Genomic DNA, 25,066 nt, shown 5'->3' with positions numbered 1-25,066 from the left:
CCCAGACCCCCTCCCCAACTATCCCTCCCCAGAACCCTCTCCAACTATCCCTCAACGTACACTAATCTGTGTCCTATTTTCATGCACGTTTATGTGGAGGGGTGCACACCTCTGCAGGGCGAGTCAGCCGCAGCGACCTATGCCTTGGGCTGCTTTGTTTTGAACTCGGAGTGTTACTTGTTTGTTTGTTTGTTTGTTTGTTTATTTATTTTATTTCTATAGCGCACCTGACCCTGAGGTATCTGGGCGCAATTAGGTCACAGAAAAGAGGTTACAGACATAGGCAGTAGTCATTTTGTGGTTACATAGGAGGACGTACACATGGCAGTGATACATTTGAATATGGTAATAGAGTTGAGCATGATACAACCTAGCATTAGACAAGAGGCCTGAAGTAGACAATTATATGCATTTGTAGGAGGGTGAGAGTTCCTTATCTCAGTGAGTTCTTGGTAATCAGCCAGGAAATGACACCTCTCCAGAAATTTGAGAATAGCTGGGTTGTCTTGAGAGCAGGTGAGAGGGGGTTCCACAGTTGGGGTGCCATGACGTAGGGACATCATGCGAAAATCTGGCCAAACTCCAGCTGGTTCAAAACAACACCCTTAGGGCGGCTACAGGAACCTCCAGAAAAGATCACATCTCTGAAGTTAGAAGGCAGGCCCATTGGCTCCCGGTCAAAGAGAGAATTGTCTTCAAAACCTTGGCTATCACGCACAAATGCCTCCATGAACTTGCACCCCCGTACCTGGCTCAGAGAATCACAAAGCACACTGCCACAAGACCCCTCAGGAAGTGCTATTCACAGCCACCCACTGGAACGCACATCCCTACCCACCCACCTAAGAATGATACACTCTCACAAAGCATTCCGTAAAGCCATCAAAACCAAACTCTTTGTCTGACAACAAAATGTCTACATTCAGCCTGTAAACTTACCCACTGTTATATGCATTTGCCTGTAACCTTGTTCTTCGCTGTATCAACACTGTCTATGTTTTCTGTAACCAAGAAAACTCTGGTCGCCTGTAACCTTTCAATCAAAAGTTCTTACATAATCCAGTAACAGCGCCTCGATGCCCATGGGCTGCAAATGCGCTCTACAAATGCAAATAAATAAATAAATAAAGCTGCTCCCTCCTGATCTTTTTAATTTGTTTCTAGGGACCTGTAGGCAGGGCATGTGAGCTGATCTTGTGTCATACGTGGTAGATCTGATGGAGAATTTTTCGATTAGGTAGGGTGGTGCTGTGTGGTTCAGGGGTTCGAAGGTAAAGCACAAGGTTTTTAGCTCAGTTTTTCCATTTATGTTGTCTTCTTATTGCTGTGATGTGCTCTCTTCTTGGTAGATTAAGGGCTACTCTAAGGGCATTGTTCTGCAATATTTGTAGTTTGTTGGTCACAAACTTACTAGCCCCGAGGTAGAGTCCATTACAGTAGTCCAGTTGGGACTGTATGAGTGCTCTGGCCAGGAGAAGGCAGCTTTCTGTTGAGAGCAGTGGTCTGCAGGCTCTTATTACAGTAGTCCAGTTGGGACTGTATGAGTGCTCTGGCCAGGAGAAGGCTGCTTTCTGTTGAGAGCAGTGGTCTGCAGGCTCTTATTACAGTAGTCCAGTTGGGACTGTATGAGTGCTCTGGCCAGGAGAAGGCAGCTTTCTGTTGAGAGCAGTGGTCTGCAGGCTCTTATTACAGTAGTCCAGTTGGGACTGTATGAGTGCTCTGGCCAGGAGAAGGCAGCTTTCTGTTGAGAGCAGTGGTCTGCAGGCTCTTATTACAGTAGTCCAGTTGGGACTGTATGAGTGCTCTGGCCAGGAGAAGGCAGCTTTCTGTTGAGAGCAGTGGTCTGCAGGCTCTTATTACAGTAGTCCAGTTGGGACTGTATGAGTGCTGTGGCCAGGAGAAGGCAGCTTTCTGTTGAGAGCAGTGGTCTGCAGGCTCTTATTACAGTAGTCCAGTTGGGACTGTATGAGTGCTCTGGCCAGGAGAAGGCAGCTTTCTGTTGAGAGCAGTGGTCTGCAGGCTCTTATTACAGTAGTCCAGTTGGGATTGTATGAGTGCTCTGGCCAGGAGAAGGCAGCTTTCTGTTGAGAGCAGTGGTCTGCAGGCTCTTATTACAGTAGTCCAGTTGGGACTGTATGAGTGCTCTGGCCAGGAGAAGGCAGCTTTCTGTTGAGAGCAGTCCTCTGCAGGCTCTTATTAGTTTGTGTAGGCAGTGGCTGATGAGGTCGCATTAACTTGTTTGTTGTGCAGATTGGAGGTGGCGTCCGGTTAAAAACCGAGTGTTTTTACTTCTTTGGCCACATGGATATTATTCCTGTCTATATTAAAGGAGTTGTAGCTAGGGCTTTTCTTGTTTAGGTTGGCTGGCAGCAGAACCTAGCAGCAGAAGTTCTGTTTTGTCATCATTCAGGCGTGCACAAGCCGTACATCTGTGTCATAGATGCATGTTAGAGGGAGGAGGATCTGGGTATCATCTGCGTAATTTGTGTAGGTGACACCCAGACGGTCCAGTCTATCGAACAGAGGCTTTGTTAAGATGTTATACAGGGTGGGCGACACGCACGAACCCTGTGGCACTCCACGTGTGATAGGTCTGGGGTCAGCTGCTGCAGTCGGCGAGAAACCTCACATGGTTCTATTGTTGAGGAATCATTCGATCCATGTGATTGCCGACTGGGAGAAATGGGCTGCTGTGGTGTGGTGGTCGCAGAGTACTTTATGGTCCACCAGGTCAAATGCGGCCGATAGGTCTAGAAGGAGTAGGATTGCAATCCTTCCTTTATCTTTGAGTTCATCAATCTGGCTTTTTAAGTCAATCACGGCCGTTTTTGGTCCCATGTTGAGGTCTAAAGCCTGAATGACGAGACCCCAAGAGCTGGTTAGATGGAGCTTGCTGATGGTGCCAGTGTCAAGGGCATATGCTGTTGTTCCGTAAGTTTCTGCACTAACACAGGGATGGACTCAACCAGGGTTGAGAATGACCCATTCCCCTCCCTCACCCGCCGAGCCAGATGGTAGATGTTAATGTTAATGTTAATGTTAAAGGATATTTGTTCCGTGCACTATCACCACTGGAGTGGTCCCTCCCTTGTGTGGCTCGGCCCAGCATCTGTGCGGTCCTCTTGGAGGTGTTCTGTAGTGTCTCCTGCATGAGCTGGGCCTCCTCCAGGTATTGTTGCACCATTGTGTGCATTGATGTGTGACGTGCCTCCATGCTGGACAGGCGTCCCTCGATGTCACGTACATTGCATAGGGGTGGTGGTTGTCTGGGTTGGGGGCTCATTGGGCCCACAGGACTGAATCCCTCAGCATCGGGGTAGCTCTGGTCACTGGATATATAATCAGGCCCACCGTCTTGCCCAATGTCGGCGGGTGGTCTGCCTTGCATGAGGGGTGCAGGTTGCTCCTCTCGTGGGGGTGCCTGTATGACAGGTGGCTCCTGTCGGGTGGGTGCTTGTATGACAGGTGGCTCCTGTCGGGCGGTGCCTGTACGACAGGTGGCTCCTGTTCGGGTGGTGGCAGGGCAGATGCAGTAGTAGTCCGCTCCCCTCTGCTGCCTGATGCACTGGATCCCTGGGTGGAGGTGGAGGTGGTGGTAGGCCGGCTGCGGCGTGCCCTGGTATTCCGCAATGTTGTCGGCTGTCCTGCCTCATTGCCAGATGATGCGCCTGTGTGGGTCAGAAAGGCAGGGCATTAGTGATGGGTGTGGATTCATAAGACAGACATGAGTACTAGTGATGATTTCAGATGTATGTGCATTGTCAAGGACATGCTGATGGCCATAGCATGGTGCACACATGCATGTGTCAGGCAATGCTGTGTGGGTGCATGTGCGGTGTGCGTACATGGTGTGTGCAGTGCCTGTTGAATGGGGTACTGGTGTATTCTGGTCTGGGTGGTAAGGGTGTTGACATGGGGTTGTCTGATTGTCACATGGATGTGTTACACATGTGTCTGCTGCTTATGGCATTAGCTGTGTTGAGATAGATTCTGCAGGATGGGATATGGTGGGTGGGAGAAGTGGGCCACATGTATCATTGATGTGTTAATTTTGTCATCTGCTGGGGGTGGGGGTATATGACACTGACGTGACTTTGGGCATATGGTAGCACGGTGGTGACGACAGCAGCTGTGCAGTGTCAGGGGGATGTGTGTCTGAGTGCCTGCAGATGCAACTCGGGGGCAATACAGAGGACCTGTGTGATGTGTGAGTGGTGTATGGGTGTGTGTTGCAGGCAGGTACAATGTCCATGTGTGCAACGAGGTTGACGGTTATACTGGCCTCAGGTACAACATACTTCACATATTGACCTACACATTGGCATTGGGGCTACAAGGTGTGTGATGTGACGTTGGGCTTACGGGGACTCACCAGCCTCATTGGATGTTACATCTCCGGCGTCTGCATCTCTGACTCCCTCGATTGCCTTCAAGTGCATTATTCTGCTGCAGGTTTCCTCCCAGGCCTGCAGTTTTATTGGAGATGGTGGTCCACCCTGTTGCCGTGCCCTGGGCTCGATGTGCAGCAAGGAGGCTCTGCACAAGGAGACGTAGATCGTCCCACTTCTTTTTGCAGTCCCTAACTGTTCTGGGGGTTTTCCCCACCGCCAACACCTTCCGGGCAACCTCCTCCCAGATGGCCTTCTTCCTGATTTGTGTTCGGCGCCGTAGGTCATTGCAGAAGACTTCTACAGAGTTCTCGACCAGCTTGTCTGCCAACATGTCCAGTTCTAATTTGTTGCATCTTGGCTTGTGCGTCCGTGCGGCAGGTTGTCTTGATGTCATGTCTTTGTATGTTCTTCAGTGCTCTGAATGTGCCTCTGACCCCTGTGCACGGAGGATTGCAATGCATTGTGTTTTTATAATGGCCGCTGGTACATTTCCTGTTCCGGTGATCAAGTTATTTCCGGTCACGGTAATCAGCGGTGCCGGTAGGTCCGTGTGAGCGAAACCGAAATCGGAGTCAGCGTCAGCGAGGATGCCAGTATGGGGGATTTTGGGGCCTTTTGATGGTATTACCGACATGCCGGTGCTACCATTTCCAGCATGCCGGAATGCATGTGCACGCTGACTCAGAATCAAATGTTGATTCCGGCAGCAATGCAACACGGACGCGGTAGCACCGGCGTGCCGGTAATTCCAATTATTTAATGGGAAGCTTGTAATGAGGCCCAGACTGTTCCTTAGATGGGCAACTGTTGCTCTGCCTGAGAGTGTTGCTGCTTAACATTGCAACTGGCTGTTTCTTCCTGCTCTTCCACTGAAGACTTGCAGCATGATAGACAGATTGCCGCCATGTTTAAAGACGTCTCTAATTTGCGCAGATCTCTGCCCCCCTACGGCTTCTACCAGGATGTAGAATATCGCTCATGAGGTCTGATGCTCACCTACATTCAAGGAGCCTGTAACCTTAGCAATCCAAGGGGGTTTATATAAACTGAGAGAGACGGACACCATGGGCAGGAGCCTGCGACCCATGGTGGGTTTGATGTTTTGTCCTAGGGCTCCAATGATTCCTCAGTATTAACTTTGTGGCCTCGGGATGATGAGAAGGAGGAGGAGACATCTTGAGAGCTACAAGTTGCAGACCTCTGCCTTCGGTGCTTCAGCCCTGGGGAGAAAAGGTCACATCTCCCAACATCCTTTGATGAATTGCATTGGCAGAGTAATGCCTAACGCTGTGCTATTGTGTCTATACCTTGAGTCTAGCCCTGCGTCCATCCCTGAACTAGCTTGAGGGCAGAGTGTAAGGATCCTTGAGTTAAACCTCATTTAACTAAGATGCTCAGAAGTTCAGAGAGAGGATATGTAGGGCCCGATTCACAGAAGCGCTTTATAATGGCGCAAACCCATTGGAAGACGCTCTGTGAATCAAAGTTGGATGTAGAAACGCAGTGACTCCTGATCAGTGAAGTGCACTCATGGTGGCTGCCATCTTGGAACTGGAATGGAGGGAAATTTGCTTGTCACGTGATTCCTTGGGAGGCTGTGCCATAACAATGTAAAGTTGCACCCAAGGGATGACACACAGTCTTCTTGTGAGGAGTGTCACACCCTTCTGAAATGGGTGTCCTGACACGTCGCGAGAAGAAGCCGGTTCAATCTGACAGCCAATGGGCGGCAGGGGATGAAAAGGAAGACTCTAGGCAGCTTGCGGGCAAAGCTGGCACAAGACGGGCGTGTTAGGTGCCTCCAGGAGAGCTTGCTTTCATGAGCCTTAGTTCGGAAATATGGAAACTTGTATAAAATACAACTTGTTTGTTATGTTTAAGTACGACTCAGGCTGTGATGCGTCAACACTGTGCTGAAATAAAGTGAAGACACAACTCTCTCATGGATCCTTTGGCTCGCCAGATGCTTTGGACTACAACTCCCATCAGCCTCATCCAGCATAATACATGGTGGGGGATCATGGGAGTCGTAGCAGAAAGGTAAATGCAGTGCCACAGGTTGCAGACCCCAGCTAAATGCAGCGGCAAGATGGCGGTCTTTCTTATAAAAGAACTTCCACGCATAGAAAACCCCTATACTACATATGTTTCCCTGAAGGGCCTATCAAGCTGACGGGCCACAGCTGACACCGAGGAAGTGGATCACAGGGCGCCCGCTTTTATTTGACATAGTTTTCAGGTTCTGTAAGGTAGGAGTCACATATCATTATGAAGGTTCGGAAAGTCTAGATATTGCTAATGGACACTGATAGGGAAGTTTGGTTTATAAATGAGGATGGATGTTTAGGCCAGTCCCAAAATCTGGAAGGAAAATAAGCCATTTAAAACAGTCTTTGATACAGGTCAATCGTTGGATTAAGTTGGCCTTTTCATAACTTTTGATGTAAGCATTGCAGAGTGAAGCGATGTGGTGCATTTTACTGACAGAAAAAAGTCAAAGGGCGAAGCCCGAATTCAGCTTAAAACGGATGCCGCCGGTACATGAAACATGCTCTGCATTAAAGAGGGTGCACGAGGTTTGAGATGCTCCAATAAACTCCCTTAACCCAGACAAATGATGATATCATGCGAGTGGTCTTGCAGAGCGGCTCTTGCCACAGTGGTGGCCTCGCTGTGGAGGCTCTGTAAGAAAAAGAGGGGGTGGGGTATTGCTGGAACAGTGGGGGAGGCAGATGCAGAACCTGCGGGGTTGATGGGGGCAGGTCAGTAGTTCCCGGCTCTCTGCACCAATCTGCAGTCTATGGGTTTGGCGGAGAAACCTGGGAGTATGTTATCCCGACAAAAGAGCAGAAGCTCTGATAAAGTGCAGCACTTGGGGTCTGTTTAGGCACTAATGTGGGAGTGCGTGACAGTGCAAAAGAGGAGTGCTGTGTCATGGCTCAATTACTATTGATGTGCTGATGGTCTAATGTGGGAGATTTGTAGTGTGTAGTCTTAGAAGGAAGTCAGCCGGGGAAGATAGGAGTTGGCCCTTCAGGGCAAAACAACGTGCAACTTTGCACTCTTACCACTGGCCTCTTGTAGAAAGGTCACATTTCACCATCTCACATTGCCAAGCTATCTCCCTCTCTCCCTCTCTCTCTCTCTCCCCCTCTCCCTTTCTCGCTCTCTCTCTCTAGCTCTCTCTCTCCTTCTCCCTCTCTCTCTTAAAAAGATGCATTGTACCCTCTGTGCAGCAGAGAAACATCTATGCGTAGGCAGAAGAGGCAAAGGGGCCGTCTGAAAGCGCCACTCATTACTGTAAATACATGCAAAGGGTTATGGGAGGCAAGACTATTTAGTTTAGACAAAGCACTGCTTGGCACTTGAGTACTGCACTGAAACATTGCACCTTCCTTGGCATGTTGGTTTGCAGCATAGAGACACCGCAAGCTTCACTCGTGCATGCTGTGCACACTGGCCTGCTGGGACTTTTGCCATCAGAGCATCGCCCATCAGGGTCAACACAAGATGTTTGTTCGGCATTTGTCAGGGCAGTGGCCAGAATGCCTGCTCTTTTCTCCCAGAGATCTACCCTGCTGTGTCCCACAAGGACCAAACTCCTATCACACAGGGGGTGCAGCCACAGGCCCTGCTGTCTCCCACAAGGCCCAAACTCCTCTCACACAGGGGGTACAGCCACAGGCCCGGCTGTCTCCCACAAGGCCCAAACTCCTCTCACACAGGGGGTACAGCCACAGGCCGACATTAAATTGAGTGCCCCCTTGCATCAGAACTTTGGTTTCAGTGTGATGATGCAGAGTGATGATGCAGAGTGATGAGGCAGAGTGATGATGCAGAGTGATGAGGCAGAGTGATGAGGCAGAGTGATGATGCAACCCTACAGGGATTTCTTGATGAGGGAAAGACAGATGGCGGAGTTTGGTTTCCTCAAAGTGCACCGTGAAGCTGGTGGCCCATCCTTCGGCCTCTATGGATGTGGCGGCATCAGTTTCTGTGGTCGGGGTTGGCTCAATGTGTATGGGAACCCTTAGAAAAAGCAGCATTGGCAAACTAATAGGCCTCACTCTCTTCAGGCTCACTCTGCCACACAACATGCCCACCTGCATCACATCACCTGCACCCCAGCCAGACAAATCTAACACATCTCAAACACAGCCTTAGAACCACTCCTACCACCCAGTATTCCTCTCACACACACCCCTCCCGACACCTTAACAATGACAACACCACCATCACCCAGGCACACCCCAACATAGCCCTCCTCAAACCACAAAAAAACCCACAACCACCACCATAAAACATTGTTACACAATTGCCTCCACTCCATGAAACAGAATGTCAGATGCCTTAAAAGAGCCTGGAAAAATAATCCATTCCCCGGCATCAGGGCACCCCTCAAACACAACTGCAACAAAAACATGATGGCCATATGCAATGCCAAAGCCATCAACTAACTCAAGAACTCCAATACGCCACCAAACGTTTCAATATCTTCAAGTCACTCGCCAAACCGCCATCCACTCCTCCGACACCCCATCCACCTCTGTGTGCAACTCCTTCATGTCTGTTTCAACTCAAAAATACACACCAGGCATTCCTGCTGCAGTCCCTCTCCCTCCCCCTACTCCCAAACCTTCCAATGCTTGGGACAAAGTGCACTCCATCGATCATGACACCATCATTACCCTAAACAAAAGCAAACCCAGCACACTTCCTGGGCAATGCAATCCCACCCAAAACCGAATCAAAGTGCATCACAGTCCTGGTTAAACATCATCAACAGCTGTCTCTTGCATGGTACAAATCTCCCCCCTTCTCAAGAAAACAACACTCAGTCGGACACTCCTTAAAAACGACTGTCTCCTCACTGACCTACCATTCTTCACCAGAAGCGCTCTGACAGTGGCCAACTCCAACAACACATCACCACAAACAACCTCCTCAGCACCTTCCAATCAGGCTCCAGACTTAGCCACAGCACAGAGACTGCTACACTTCACATCTCAGGAGACCTCAAAAACATCACTGAAAAAGGATGCAAAGACTGCCTCAAACTCCTGGAGCTGTCCACAGCAATTGACATCATCGAGCACACCATTCTCCCTAACATCCAATCCCAAAATATCAAATTCTCAGGTACTGTTCTCGAATGGTTCATCACTGATAGTAGACACTTTGTCTCCCTGCCCCCTTATCAATTTCACCCCACTCCAGTCAAGTACAGGGTTCCGCAAGGATCCTCACTGTCTCCCTCTTATGTTGTATCCCTTGGACAGACTCTTAGCAACCACAATATTCTTTATTACCAAAACACTGACAAAACATGAACATATTTCCAAATCACATCCCCCTCACAACTACACACCCTCAAAAGCTGTCTCACCACCATCCCCACATGTACATCCACCCACTTTCTCAAACACAATCCTTCCAAAACAGTGTACCTTCTCATCTTTCCCCTGTCACAAACCCGACCTCACACCTGGATCAAAAGAACGCACAATGGGAAACCCACACATATCCCATTCACCATCATAGGCTTCGCCATCCACTCCACATTTCCTTTACACGCCTCACAGCTGCCGTTACTAAAACATGCAATCTACAACTACACCTCCCAACACATAACACGACCCATCCTTCCCTCGGATAACATCTGAGCCGCGGTCCAAGCACAAGTTCTATCCAAGCTGGACTATGCAAAGGTTCTCCTCACTGGACCCCCAACAGCCCCCTTCACACCCCTGCAGGTCATACACAAAGCAGCATCAATCCTCGTCCGGCACTTACCCAGACACCCACACATCACCCCAGTTTGCTCCCAGCTCCACTGGCTCTGATGCCGCAGATAATCATTTTCAAAGGACCCTGCAATGAATACAAACCAAACACCTCAAAACCTCACCCTACCTTCACACGAAAGTGAAACCCATCACCCACACAAAGACCAGACAAGCAAGCCCACATCATCTGTGCATTCCACTCTGCAAACCTACACGCAGAGAAGAACAAGCATTCACCTCCACAACCACACTCCACCCTCCTTCACCACTTTCCAGAAAGTGCTCAAAACATTCCTCTCTCTCCACACCTGGTCCATCCACACCACCTCCCTTGCCATCCCTGAAGAATGTAGTAACTTCTGGTTTACCTTTTGAACTTTTGAACCTTGTAAGGCGCTCCGTGACCCTCTGGGTAGGGCCAGCACCTGACAACATTTTAAATTAAATAATAATAAATAAATATCCTAGCCATACTACCTGATTGGCCCCTTGGTCATATGACCAGCATTCCTAATCACTGAGGAAATAGTGAACCCCATCCAAGTCCAGGCCGTGTAAGCATTTCACCTGAAGGTGCCTCTCCTCCAGGATAGGAGCGCAATCTGGAGCTCTTCGATAATTGCCTTGTTCAGCTTCGGAAAACCCCCCAAGGCATTGTGGGCATCATGGACCATAAATACTCTCCATCTGACCCGAATGTGCCCCCCCCCACAGTGGACGCATTGTGATCCACTGGATCACGTACAGTCCTTTGCTCGGCTGCCATAGATGATCTACCCACAAAGCTGGCCAATATATGATCAATTTCCACATCCTCGGGCAAAGCTGCTTCCTCTCCCATCATGTATATAGTTCAGCCATGAAGTGGGAGGGAAGATCCTCTTCAAGTCTCTCCACTCCCGTAACACCTTGTTCTATTTATCAGGAATACGAGGCAAACTCAGTTCGGAGGACTTCTTGAATTGTGTACCCCTTGGGTCTCCATACATCCCAGGGGCCTCCTGAGAGAGGAGTCCCCATTCCACTGGACACCTTCTGCAGCAACCTCACCAGTGTCTCCTGATCCATGTACTTGCCCTAGGGTTCACACTCCTCCGAGGATGACGAAGGAAGAGGAACCCACCCTCTTCTTGGATTTAATCCTGTGCCCCTTAAGCCTCCTCTAAAGCTCTGATTACTATATTGCACACCCTCCTCTTGCAGACAGAAAGCCTCTATCCATGCTTCTTACTCCTCACCCTGGAGGAGGTGGGGGCACAGAGATTCAAGACTCATCTGCAGCCGGCAACCTAACATGCTAGCGCTCATAGAAATGCTTCGGCCCAGAGCAGCTCATGCCCCAAACCAAACAATCCCAGCCACAGAAATACTGCCCACAGAGCATGCACCAAAAACTCCAAAGGTCACACATCCCTGAGGCCACTTATGTAATGAAACCCCCGCTGCCTTGCCCTAATTATTTACCCAATTCAGGGAAGCATGGCTCTGTGTGGGATCCGCCGACTGGCCCGGCTTTCATTTCATTATTTAAATTTTTGTAAAGAATAATTTTCACTCTCTGAGTGGGCAAACATTCTTTCCCATGAAAAGATCCATGCCAGGACTCTGGCACCTGCCCACATGGACCACTGCTCCTAGACGCTACACACACACTCAGATCAAGCTCCACTACACCCACAGCACTAGCACCACACAGACCCGGACTGAGCACGGCTCCAGCCCCCACTCAATTGTCCTATGGACAGTGGCAAAACCCCACCAACCAAACAACACTTGGGCAGGCCAGATATTCACCCAGGCCTCCGTGCAGGACTTTACTTCCCCGCAGGCGTGGGGCGAGTCCCTTTCTCAGGTATGAAGAACGATGACTCCACTCCCCAGTGCCTTCAACTTTCAAAGACTCCACAGTACATTCCCTTCCTCAACCGAGTCTCCTCACCCTCCAAGCAGCCCATGAGTACTGATCTCAGTGCTTTTCCTTTGCCTTACCCTCATGCAGAGGAAGGTACTCACATGGACCCCTCATGTTTCCCCTTAAAGTCCAGAAGCAAGCAGTGCTGGCCCCTCTGAATTGTGGGTCAAGGGAGGTGTTTTTCTTCCTGGAAGGAGGGGTGACATACTTGATTGGATTGGAAAAGTTACTGTCCTGAAGGCTGGCGCCTCATAACTAAGTACAGTGATGAGGAAGATGAGGAAGAGGGCCGTGGAGGCCATTTGAATTGAGTACATATTGTTTGGCTTCAATACATGATACTGAGTTCCCATTGTTGTCGTAGCCCTCCTGGATCATCCGTTTTTCAGCTGAACATGATTTGTGGATCGCTGTGTGTCTCTCCTGCAATAACCATCCAATTGTGGGGTGTCCCTGTAGTGGTCCTGGAGAAATTCCAGGGGGCTTCAAGACTCTTTCAAAAGAAAGGACACTGAATTCAGTGATCCTAACATGTCCCTAAAAAAAACTTGGCAGTTGGAAGACCACTGAAAATAAATGGTGTTTTTGGCAAACCTCCTGAGTGTAGCCTAGTCCCGAAGAGTCTAATACCTTGCCTGCGATTTGACACAGCATGTTCCCAGACACAGCCCGGTGCTATGTGTGGCACTGTACAAGCTTAATGTTGTGATCATTTAGATGAAAGTTGCACCACGTCTGCCCACATCCCCATCCGCTCCCAAACATGAACAAAAGTATAAGCTGAGAACCAGTCAGTAAAACACCAAGAGCCACACAGTTACCACTGAAAGTGAAAAAGATTGTGCACCTTAAGTAGGGTGACAGGGAGATCGCATTTTGCTACATACACAGGCAGAGATTAATTAAGTGGTGACACTCGCATGTAGACACGATGAACACTCACATGCAGACACGAATAACACTAACATGGCAGAGAATGAACCAGAGTACGGCCATTACTCAGACCAAACCCTGCAAGGCCTCAATCCTAAACACTTTATCCTCACATGAAATTGCTTAACACACAGTTTCCAGGCTTCACGTAGCGTAAACAGTAGACCAAGGTCAGTGCGCTGAAGGAAGTTTTGCTTAGAAGTTGAAACTGCACCGGATAACATTTCCCATGGTACAAAGTTGCGATCAATGAAGTTAATTAGTTTCAATTGGTAGTAGTGAGAAATACACGTAGCCTTGAATACCAGGTGCCAGTAGCTACTCTGCCAAGTGATCCCATAACAAAAGAATACAGAGCCCCCCGCTTTGCAGGTAAAGGAAAGCACACGCAGGATAAGATAGCTGAAAATCCAATAAAAAGATGAAATTGAGCTCAAAACAGTGGTCCTCTACCATGTGATTCCCAACAATGGCCAGTCATTTCAGGCCCAATTAGATAGTGCACCTGTCACTTCCTTAGCACATCCAGACACAGAGATGACAGACAAGACCATGAACGGACTGGCAGATAAGGCCTCCATCCTTGGAACAGAGGAGAGCAGCTTCTTTAAACTGGATCATAGCAGTTCACCCATCTCTCCTTCCTCACCATGTAATTTGGCACCACATAAAAGTGTTTGAGGTCGGATGAGCAAGTGACCGACCAATCGAAGTCTGTTCTTCTTATCGAAAAATGTAGTAGAAAGTAAACAAATAGTATGTTAGCTTGAAATGTATTATCTGTAGAGGGTTGACTCTAGGAGGGGTTGCCAGTTGCAGAAGGACCAATTATAAAAGGGTTCACTTCTAGATAACTATATGTTCTATACTCTACCAACCAATCAAAAACGAGAATAGAAGTGTGTAGTGATTGTACTATGACGTCAATCATGACAATTTCTTCCTTTAAATGTTATTGTTCCTAACACCATTTTGAGATTGTTTTGTAAACTCTCCCAGTGGCCGCCTGTATTGGAATAAAGCTGTGTTTTCTCGTGCACTTGGTTTACTCCGTTATTGAGTATTTTTCTCTTATTGGTGCATTTGGGCCTATATTAACATTGTAACATAATGTGACACTATAACATACAATATCTCACATTGCATTGTTTACCAGTATTTTTATTCAATTAAAAAATAGAAACAGTCATTGTAATTAAGTTCCACATATTTTTATTTCTATATCTTCATTCAAGCTAAGGCATTTGCTTCCTGTTGGATTTCTCTATAAGGAAATAGTGGCCTACGTAAGCCTGCTATCGATCCCTGATAAGGCATATCTCTGTCAGCGGTGAAGCAAGGCGTTCAGAGAGATGTCTACGAGACAAACACTATCAATGTCCAAATTCCACTCTTCGATTTTTCATTTCAATGCAAAAGTTTGGTAAGGCGCCACTCCAGGAAGCTGCATGTGAATAATAAGTCTGAAATCTAATCATAGGATCAGCTTTTCATTGAATAGAGCAAAGGTTCATAGCAGCGTGGCTCGTGAGTTACTGATGGTCAAAATAATCATAACATGTGAGAAGTCGGATTCCCTGTCTCAAGGGACAGATGTTCTGGAATGAGGGTGAAAGGCATGTGCCCCCTGCTCTGTAGACTGGATTAAAGGTAACTTTCAACATGGGGAATGTTATGAGCTGATTGGTCCCATGTGTTTATACAAACCTTGGTTTCCGGGTAGGAGTATGGGGCCAAATCAGAAAGGAGCGAATTCACAGAAGCTACTGGTTGATATCTGGCCTACTCTCGACTTATTCCTTAGAATAGACAAGTTGATTCAGAAAGAAGTTTGCAAGAATGATTCTTGCTTACACCTGACTTACTCTGGGAAAGAGAAGAATCATTTACAATTACTCGTGTTATCTGGTGGATAAATCAGCCTCTGGATTTATTGAGGTGTAAGTGTGACTTTGTGATTTATGCCCGATTCATTGAGGGTTATCCAGTGTGCATAAGTGTAACTTAGAAGTGCATAATGCACCTACACCTGCATAATTGTCCTGTGACCGGAGAGACGCACAAATGGAAAATCAAATTCTAGTTAACGCCGTCTGCGTTAAAACTTATAAGGGTATTGGTCAACTTATCCAGTGCATTTTCCACACCCAAGCAGACACTTGCAGGTGTATGATCTAAAAGTACCAACGTTCTTGCAACAGGATTTGGAAAAAGTAGCAAGTGTTATATGGACTAGTGGCCCATATGATGTAGGTCTGCTGAAAGGGATTGGAGCGGTACAAATAAAACTGAAGGAGGGAGCCATCTTAACCCGAGTTTAACAGTATCCCAGGTCAAGGGAGGCAGACAAAGGCATTTATGAAATGATTGTGTCATCTGAATCTACGTGTCAAACGGCTGTGGGCATTTGGTGAGTGTCCAGCCTTTGGCTTTACACATTCACTACAGTGGCATTCGTTGAAAGAAATGGCACTATTTGGAGAGGGGGAAACTGAAATGCACTCACTTCCCACGCTGGAGGTGGTGGCTCTGAGTGCTAGGAATCAGAACAGCCTCTGTACAGGCACTGTGGTAACATCTGGAATCGCACGGCGGAGACATACTCCGCAGGTTCAGATGCTGTGCGTGATTAGACTAGTGGTCTTCAACCTTCGGCTCGCCAGGTGGAGTCAGACAATGCAACACAGTGGAATCCTTGGCCACCAGCTTGATGACCGTTGACTGTCCCAGAAGCTAGAGCGCTGCCAGTCTTTCTGCATGATTCTTGGTCTTCAGGCTTCGGCTCGCCAGGTGGAGTTGGACAATGCAACACAGTGGTATCCATGGCCACCAGCTTGATGACCGTTGACTGTCCCAGAAGCTAGAGCGCTGCCAGTCTTTCTACATGATTCTTGGTCTTCTACTTTCAACTTGCCAGGTGGAGTCAGACAATGCAACACAGTAGAATCTTTGGCCACCAGCTTGAAGACCGTTGACTGTCCCAGAAGCTAGAGCGCTGCCAGTCTTTCTGCATGATTCTTGGTCTTCAGGCTTCGGCTCGCCAGGTGGAGTTGGACAATGCAACACAGTGGTATCCATGGCCACCAGCTTGATGACCGTTGACTGTCCCAGAAGCTAGAGCGCTGCCAGTCTTTCTACATGATTCTTGGTCTTCAACTTTCAACTTGCCAGGTGGAGTCAGACAATGCAACACAGTAGAATCTTTGGCCACCAGCTTGAAGACCGTTGACTGTCCCAGAAGCTAGAGCGCTGCCAGTCTTTCTGCATGATTCTTGGTCTTCAGGCTTCGGCTCACCAGGTGGAGTTGGACAATGCAACACAGTGGTATCCATGGCCACCAGCTTGATGACTGTCCCAGAAGCTAGAGCGCTGCCAGTCTTTCTGCATGATTCTTGGTCTTCAGGCTTCGGCTCGCCAGGTGGAGTTGGACAATGCAACACAGTGGTATCCATGGCCACCAGCTTGATGACTGTTGACTGTCCCAGAAGCTAGAGCGCTGCCAGTCTTTCTACATGATTCTTGGTCTTCTACTTTCAACTTGCCAGGTGGAGTCAGACAATGCAACACAGTAGAATCTTTGGCCACCAGCTTGAAGACCGTTGACTGTCCCAGAAGCTAGAGCGCTGCCAGTCTTTCTACATGATTCTTGGTCTTCTACTTTCAACTTGCCAGGTGGAGTCAGACAATGCAACACAGTAGAATCTTTGGCCACCAGCTTGAAGACCGTTGACTGTCCCAGAAGCTAGAGCGCTGCCAGTCTTTCTGCATGATTCTTGGTCTTCAGGCTTCGGCTCGCCAGGTGGAGTCAGACAATGCAACACAGTGGTATCCTTGGTCACCAGCTTGATGACTGTCCCAGAAGCTAGAGCGCTGCCAGTCTTTCTGCATGATTCTTGGTCTTCAGGCTTCGGCTCGCCAGGTGGAGTTGGACAATGCAACACAGTGGTATCCTTGGTCACCAGCTTGATGACCGTTGACTGTCCCAGAAGCTAGAGCGCTGCCAGTCTTTCTGCATGATTCTTGGCCTTCAATAAGAGTTTACTTTTCATCGTCTACTTGAAGGAAACCACCAGAGGTCAGCAAAATAAATGCACAGAGTATTTAAGCTAATTCTCTATCTTGGGGAATACTTCTGTATCAGTGAAACACCGCGAGGCAGTATGAATAGCGAGGACTTGCTTTTTGGGAATATTTGAGAAGATATTGGGGTTCCTGTCAAGAGCCATTTGTGATCATGTGCTGACACGTGATATTGTATGAACTCTCAGCCAGGACACACACTTGCAGATGGTGTGCGTGACTACGGCTCAAGTACAGGCTAAAATGTTAGTTATTAGCCTAGGAAAAATGCAGAGTATTGCATAGATTGGCTGTGAACAAATCCCAACTTGTAGGATTTTATTTAAATTGTCAGGTGGAGTTCGGGTGCAGGAGGAATTTTGCCCATTTGCCTGCTTTTGCCGCTGTGCCTGCTTTTGTGAGTCCGCCTGCTTTTGTCGATGTGCCTCCTTTTGTGCGCCTGCCTGCTTTTGCGTGTCTGCCTGCTTTTGCCGCTGTGCCTGCTTTTACACCTCCTCCTGCTTTTACTGCTGTGGCTCCTTTTGCGCGTCTGCCTTGTTTTGCCGCTGTGCCTGCTTTTAGACATCCGCCTGCTTTTGCCACTGTGCCTGCTTTTGCCGCTCTGTCTGCTTTTACACGTCTGCCTGCTTTTGCTGCTGCGTCTCGTTTGGCGCGTCTGCCTGCTTTTGCTGCTGTGCCTGCTTTTGCCGCTGTGCCTGCTTTTGAACGTCTGCCTGCTTTTGCCGCTGTGCCTGAGAAACGCGGCTGCGTATTTTCATTCTGCTAGGAATGCAAGGGATTCCTATGGCATCCACTTGAAATGACCGTCTGGTGAAAGCAGACGGATTCCACAGCAATCCATTGTGAATCCCTGCAGCAACCTTTACTTGTGTCCGGCATTTACCCGCGTCCACGAACGTGGAGCAAAAGTAACAACTAAAGCCCCTGAAGGTTTTACTACTAACGTGTCCAATAAGTGGTGGAAAAGTGGCACATTGCAAGGAGGGGCCCTTGTGCAATAAAATGCAAACTGAAGTGGCCCTTCCATGGAATGTAGACTTCAAATTCAAATGGCCTCCAGTGCGTTGAAGGTGCAAGGTTGGCAGCTCGGGGGCCTTTCCCAGGCCTCCCCCTCGAGGTGTCGAGTCTGGCCTGGATTTCTTCTGCTCTCCTGTGTGGTTTTGATATTATCTCTTATTTCCTTTTGCTTCGGTGCCATGTGATGTTGTTTCCATGGTCACGCCAAGATAGGCCAGCGAAGTGCTTGAGGGGAGGGGGCAAGGGGTCGCAGTGCCAATGCCATGCCCCGTCTTGATAGAGAGCGAGCGGAAGAGACCACACGTGTCATGTTACATAAAAGCCCCACGTTGGAATGTTAATGTATGTTAGGAAAGGGCACTGCGGTGCCAGGCTTTATGGCAGATGGCATGGGCAAGGCAAGGCACGTGCGCTGCCAGTCAGCGTACTTCAGAATCATACACGTTTCTATGGAAGGTCTCTTTTTAATTTGGCAAACCTCAATAAAGCACTTTAAATAATGCATGCCAATGTGGGCACAGCAATGATTCAGAGGTATCTCGATTTACATGGCTGTTTCTCCTTTTCAACTCTCTCCAAATAGCAGCGCCACACCCCATGCAAGTGCAGTTAGTAGGACTCCCACTTTCTCAAACCTTTGCCCACTTGCCCCAATCCAGCGTACGCGTCTCCCATGCACCCTGACATTGTTAATATAACACCATCATTCCTGGTTCCTAGAGAGGGGGCAAATCTCTCTCACACACACATGATGAGGGCGGCAAGGTGTCAAAGGGGCCTCCAAGCAACGCGCAATGGAAGCAAGGGAGTCTTAGAGGGTCCCTTGCCCCAGACCGGCGCTCTGCACGTATATTACACATGGCACCCCGCCGCCCCCACCCCCTCAGAGTCCTGAAAAGTGCTGGGTCACAGAAACCATTCGTGAAATTGTGAACTTCAGTTAAGAGCGTCGGGCTTCGGCTTCAAACCACTTCTTCACGGGCTCGCGGTTCTCCTGCACCCATTTGATGTTGGCCTTGGTCTTCTCCAGCGCCTGCTCCAGTGCCCGGGTGGCAGGACCAAAGCCAACGTCTTCATTGTCCTTCTTAAACTGCTGCAGCTACAAGAAGAACAGAGGCAGTGGAACATCAGAAAATGGATAATCATTCGTTCTGTTTCCTTTCCTACCGGCCCTTTTCTGCAAAATCCAGACAAATTATCTCTGGTTAGTCAGCTGTGCCATTTGATGCCTGTCTCGGGCACTGGGGGTTCTGAGCTGCGGCCCGCGAGTCGCCTGTCAGAGATTCAGTCTCCAAGACACAGCTGGAGGACATGTCTTGTCCTCTGTCTAAGGAAGGGAAGCATTGCCACTCAGCTGCGTCTTGTCCTCAGTCTAAGCAAGGGAAGCATTGCCACTCAGTCTCCAAGACACAGCTGGAGGACATGTCTTGTCCTCTGTCTAAGCAGGGGAAACATTGCCAGTCAGTCTCCAAGACACAGCTGGAGGAGATGCAGCGTCTTGTCCTCAGTCTAAGGAAGGGAAGCATTGCCAATCAGCTGCGTCTTGTCCTCAGTCTAAGCAAGGGAAGCATTACCACTCAGTCTCCAAGACACAGCTGGAGGAGATGCTGCGTCTTGTCCTCATTCTAAGCAAGGGAAGCATTGCAACTCAGCCTCCAAGACACAGCGGGAGGGGATGCTGCGTCTTGTCCTCAGTCTAAGCAAGGGAAGCATTGCTACTCCGTCTCCAAGATACAGCGGGAGGGGATGCTGCATCTTGTCCTCAGTCTAAGCAAGGGAAGCATTGCTACTCCTTCTCCAAGACACAGCGGGAGGGGATGCTGCGTCTTGTCCTCATTCTAAGCAAGGGAAGCATTGCAACTCAGCCTCCAAGACACAGCGGGAGGGGATGCTGCGTCTTGTCCTCAGTCTAAGCAAGGGAAGCATTGCTACTCCGTCTCCAAGATACAGCGGGAGGGGATGCTGCGTCTTGTCCTCAGTCTAAGCAAGGGAAGCATTGCTACTCCTTCTCCAAGACACAGCGGGAGGGGATGCTGCGTCGTGTCCTCAGTCTAAGCAAGGGAAGCATTGCTACTCCGTCTCCAAGATACAGCTGGAGGGGATGCTGCGTCTTGTCCTCAGTCTAAGCAAGGGAAGTATTGCTAATCTTTTCTGGCCATTGCACAATACATATATGGAGGGGAGGGTTGGTGTTCAGGTTCCTGCTCTGAAAATGTAGGGTGATAGCTGTGGACTTTGGAACCAAGTGGAGAGCTATGGCTGAACCCCAGTCTCCCCAGATCACCCCACGAGTCTGATTCTGAGTAGATCACCATATCTATTTATGTATCAGTCCACTATCTGGTTAAGGTGTCAGAGCATTAGATAACGACAGCTATAAAAAGTGTAGGGGGGCAGTAGGGAAACTGTGGTTGGGCTACTGTCATTTGAAAGAAAGAGGAGGAGCTGCTAAAAGGAGGGGGGTGCTAAAGTAACGGACAAGTGTTAAGAGGGGTAATTAATTTGGAGAAAGATTAGAAACTCTAACGGGACTTCGACGAGCTAGACGGGCAGGGTGCAAACAGAAGGAGGTATGAAGTCCTAGAGTGGGCAGCCATTAAGCTGAGATGGGGTTTCACTAATGTTCACTTTTCAGCAGACAGGGATTGCAATTCTAGAGAAGTGGCCAGAGGTAGGGGAAGGGGGAGGAAACAGGGGGGGGCAACTAAATCAGACTGCAATGATGCTCATGGCTCATGTAACTAACCAAAGGAATGCCAAATACATGTGCATTACAATAGAAATATACCAGTAGAGATTATACAAAATAGATAGATATTAGCATATAAGAGTTGTTATTGACCTCCTCTCTGCCAATCAGAATGTTCAGAATGCAGTCAATAACTACCAGCAATTACTGCATTCCATATATTCTGACTTCAGAAGCAGCCGGGAAAACAACAGAAAATACTTTTTGGATTCAAGGAATTTCCAATCAAGATGTCTTTCAAAAAGACCCCCCAACCTAATTTAACCCAACATAGTGAAAGCTAAAATAATACTTTCACTTTTGTAGAGAAAAGAGATTTACTTTAGCATTCACTAAAAAAAGTTCAATTGCAACTGTTTACAAATAAAATGCTTACCTTATTAAGACAACCTAGTTGTTTAAATATTACACAATAAAACTCCGCCTGCTTCTGCACACCCACCAGAGTGGGACACTCTTTCTGGGCGGTGTAGAGGTCAGTCTGACCTGGGCCCCCAGCTGAGGCAAACTCATCCAGCTTGGGCAGACCCTTCAGATCTGTGCCTACCTGGTCCTCCACCTCTGGTTCCTGCGCTGCGCCAGGCAACTCTGAAGTGACAGAGTCCCCTGCTACCAAAGTAGGGTCCTCTGTGGCTAGTAGCCCCTCTCCCGCAGGAGTAGGCGGCTCAGTAGTCTGTGGAACTGGACTATGAGCTACCAGCCACGCCAGTTCTTCCAACAAGCCCTCGGAAAAATCTCCAGGCCCTAAGGCTTTCAAAGCATTCAATCTGGTGTTCTCTTTGGCCCTCGATCGTCTAGACACTGCGACTATCTCGGGATCAGGAAGGTCATTACCCAACAGACAGGGGACAGGGATGGAGTCTTTCACCGCTACATAGCACTGGCTTGTTACACCTCGCCAGCTGAACTCTACTATCGCCAAGGGGCATTTACTCTTACCATCAAATCCACGTACGCACAACTCAGGGCCGTCAATACACTGGCCTGGCTGGACCCACTGCCGGGTGACAGAGGTGACGCTAGCCGCAGTGTCTCGGACCGCAGGAGTTTTGTGTCCATTGATGTACATGTGTTCTAGATAGAGCTGAGTATTATTGGGCACTGGGATGTCTTCTGGAGACCCGGTACCGTTCCCACTCTGAGCAACGACTCCACATTTGGCCACTCCCTGGCCTACTGGGAAATCTTCCTTTGAGAAGCCCACAGTAATGTTGGCCTCCTCCATGAGTTCAACATTCACTATGGCTTGCCTGGGTAAGCCTTTGCAAGCAGGATCCCCTTTCCTATGGGCTAGCTCCTTACACATCAAACAACCTTTGGGTGGTGAGAACGCAGGTGTCCCAGTGTTAGGGGTGCCTGTGCTCTTCTTTTCGGTGTGCACTGTCGAGTGTTGAGAAACCACACTTGACCCCGGGCAGGATGATTGGCGAGAAACATTGCTCATAGGGTCATCCTTATCATTTACCCCCTCCAGAAGGTCTTGTCTGTTCATGTACCCTGGGCCTAGCCAGTCCCCTGGGGTATTCTCCCCAACTGCCCTTGCTTCAACCCAAGGTTGGAGGCTGGCGAGCAACTCAGGTTTATTAACCTTAGTGCTGTAGGGAAGTCCACTCTCTTGACATAAGACGCAGGAAATCCTTGGTGATGCCTTTTATAGTCTCTTTGACTATTACTATTACCTAGCAGTGACTAAACGGTGCCTGCAACAGTACTTTTACCGCTGGGTGACTACGCTGTGCGCAAGGCTCCAACCGATCCCACCACTGCCACCAATGTGATGAATCAACTTCCGGGGGACCAGTGGTCCAGGGATGAACATCGGTTTCTAAACCATCAATCAACCCCACACCTCTTGTACACCAGAAGGGATCCAAACAGATTGGCATACAAGTGAATAATAAGACCTCATTGTCCAATATTTGTAAGGTGGATGGAACGGCAGACTTATATGCACAAGGTCGTGGTTCTTTGGTTAGTTGCAACACAGCGAAAATATAATTATTACCCAATGATAAAAGGCACTGTCCAGTCAAGGTTGTATACAAATATCTACTTTATTATTACTACAACAGACAGTTCTAGCACACCACAAAATGCAACCCACCCTGTAAAGAAACACAGAAGACATACAGTTTCACCAAGGAAAGGGATGCATTCTGGATACTGACAGGCGGGAAGTTGGTAAAGTAATCAGTCTTACTGTTCAAGATTATTTGGTTCCAGCACCAAAGGGCCAAAGGGTCGTAACTGTCTCTATGGGCCTTCAGAGAAGGTCCAGGGGGGCAGAACCACAATGTACCTGGTGCTAAAGAAGTTCCTGGTGCTTGGCAACGTCGAGGCAGTTCCAGGGTGCTTAACAGCCCTTGAGACAGAGTTAGTGGCATGGGACAGCTGCGGGTACCAGGCAGCAGACAGTTCGGCAAGCAAGGCTGGACTGATGTGTGCAGGATGTCCGGCGCTGCGGCTCGGGGCCAGGATTCATTGTCTCTGTGATGGTTGGTGGATCTGTAATGCTGGTCCAGGTGTCTCGGACAGCTCTGGTCACTGCACTATGACAACAGTCAGCAGTGCAGCCAAATACGGTTCGAGGACTCGACTGTGAACAGGAAGTGTCGAGTATCGTCCCCACTCCAGTTGCCCCCCTCCCATTACCTATTGGGTTGACACCAAAATATGTGACGTATGATGAACAGTTAAATCAGCAGAGAGCAGCACATGGGCTCTGCCCAGTACCTATCAGGTTGACAGTTAATATACCGCCACCTAAGAAAACATGGACAATAAGGTATACATTAAAGAAGGATACCTACATCCTAAACAATATGAGGGTTGTTTGAATAAAATACCTGAAGAAGCAAAGAAGATAATGAAGGAAGATGAATGGTGACATCATAAGAAATCGGACTGACACACATATAGAAGATATAATGACCTGAGAATACTGACAAAGAGACAAAATACCATGGATAAGTGACATCTTGAGCCTAAGGTGAAGAAGTTGATGTCAAGATGAAGAAACTTATGCCACATATATGATGAAGATATTCAGTTAGTTTAAACGTGTACAGATGCAAAGCCTCAGATGGAGTGTGTCGCAGCAAGAAAATCGAGAATCAAGACAGAATAATACTCAGCTAAGGATGACCATCCCAAGAAACCAAGGTCTTATATGACTGGAATAGGCCAACCTTAGATACAATTAAGGAGAGAAGAGAACAGAGGATCCTGTTCAGAAAGGTCAAGATAAGCCACAGACGTCAGAAGACTGGTAGAATTAAATCAAATATACGAAAAGACACAGAGAAAAGCCGATTTCACAGTGTTCAGTCACGTGACAAAGGCAGGTTGGAAGAAGGAGACTTTCACACCTACGCATGGATCCCTGCCATGCCCATACTCCTTGAAAGTTCTCAGAGTACAGAACAGACAAAAGGTCAAACTACTAAGCAGTAATTGACACATGACTACTGAGGAGATGATTGATTGTAGCATAATTGGTGGGAATCTGGGGTGCAGACGATCTTCTCTGCACCTGGATGTTCCTTCTGCGCGCTGCTAGATGTAGGTGGAAAAGTATGAGTGGGGCTGATGCCAACCCAATCATAATGGACCATGTAAACTAAGGTCCTATAGTGACTAGAGCCAATGAGATGTCGTACTTTTAGTGACGTTCATAGTGGCCATTTTGAAGGGAGGGCTTAGATGCCCCACCTGACATTTATTATCTAATCCCCTCTCCTCGTTACCATATACAGATATAGTACCTATGTTAAGTTACCTTCCTATAACCAATCACGTTACATGTTAGGTTCATGTGGCCGGCCAGAGTTTGTCTGTTTGTTTTAGTTAACTCATGATGTCATAGTTAAAAACTGTTTTTGTGAAAAAAGAGCACGAAAACTGCACAATTGTAAAGGGAAACTCATGACATTGATTGATGGTTGTTTTTTAGCAAGATTAAAGTAAAATTATTGTTGAAATAACGGGATTGGAGCTTGCAACGATTGACGCTCGCTCATATTGTTGATTGGTAAGAAGCAATTGTAATAATGTGTAAAGTGAAAAAATAAGCGTGTTATATGAATAAGGGATAAATGAGTTAAGCATGGAAGACTTTACTCTGTTAATACACATGTGCAAACAGTTGCTAAAACACGCACCTAACTTAAACAGTACAGTGCGGAATGGGTTAAAGGGA

The 25,066-nt window shown here is 48.2% G+C and overlaps 1 protein-coding gene across 5 annotated transcripts in view; it reads right to left on the bottom strand.

Moving 5' to 3' along the window:
* Positions 1–14,167: 14,167 nt before the first annotated feature.
* LOC138504626 (aminopeptidase N-like) overlaps positions 14,168–25,066 on the bottom strand; it is a 554,696-nt gene continuing 543,797 nt past the window's right edge. For 4 of the 5 annotated variants that reach the window (XM_069625220.1, XM_069625223.1, XM_069625222.1 and 1 more), the window contains one exon: positions 14,168–19,218. In XM_069625220.1, coding sequence (XP_069481321.1) covers positions 19,060–19,218 — 159 coding nt within the window. In that variant the 3' untranslated portion in view covers positions 14,168–19,059. The remainder of the gene's footprint in view (positions 19,219–25,066) is intronic. The other variant, XR_011279874.1, reaches the window with a different exon arrangement.

The sequence above is a fragment of the Ambystoma mexicanum genome, chromosome 11, assembly GCF_040938575.1.
Source record: "Ambystoma mexicanum isolate Mex_15411 chromosome 11, UKY_AmexF1_1, whole genome shotgun sequence".
Lineage (NCBI taxonomy): Eukaryota > Metazoa > Chordata > Amphibia > Caudata > Ambystomatidae > Ambystoma > Ambystoma mexicanum.
The sequence above is the reverse complement of the archived record's forward strand: the minus strand, read 5'-3'. Positions and strand labels throughout refer to the sequence as shown.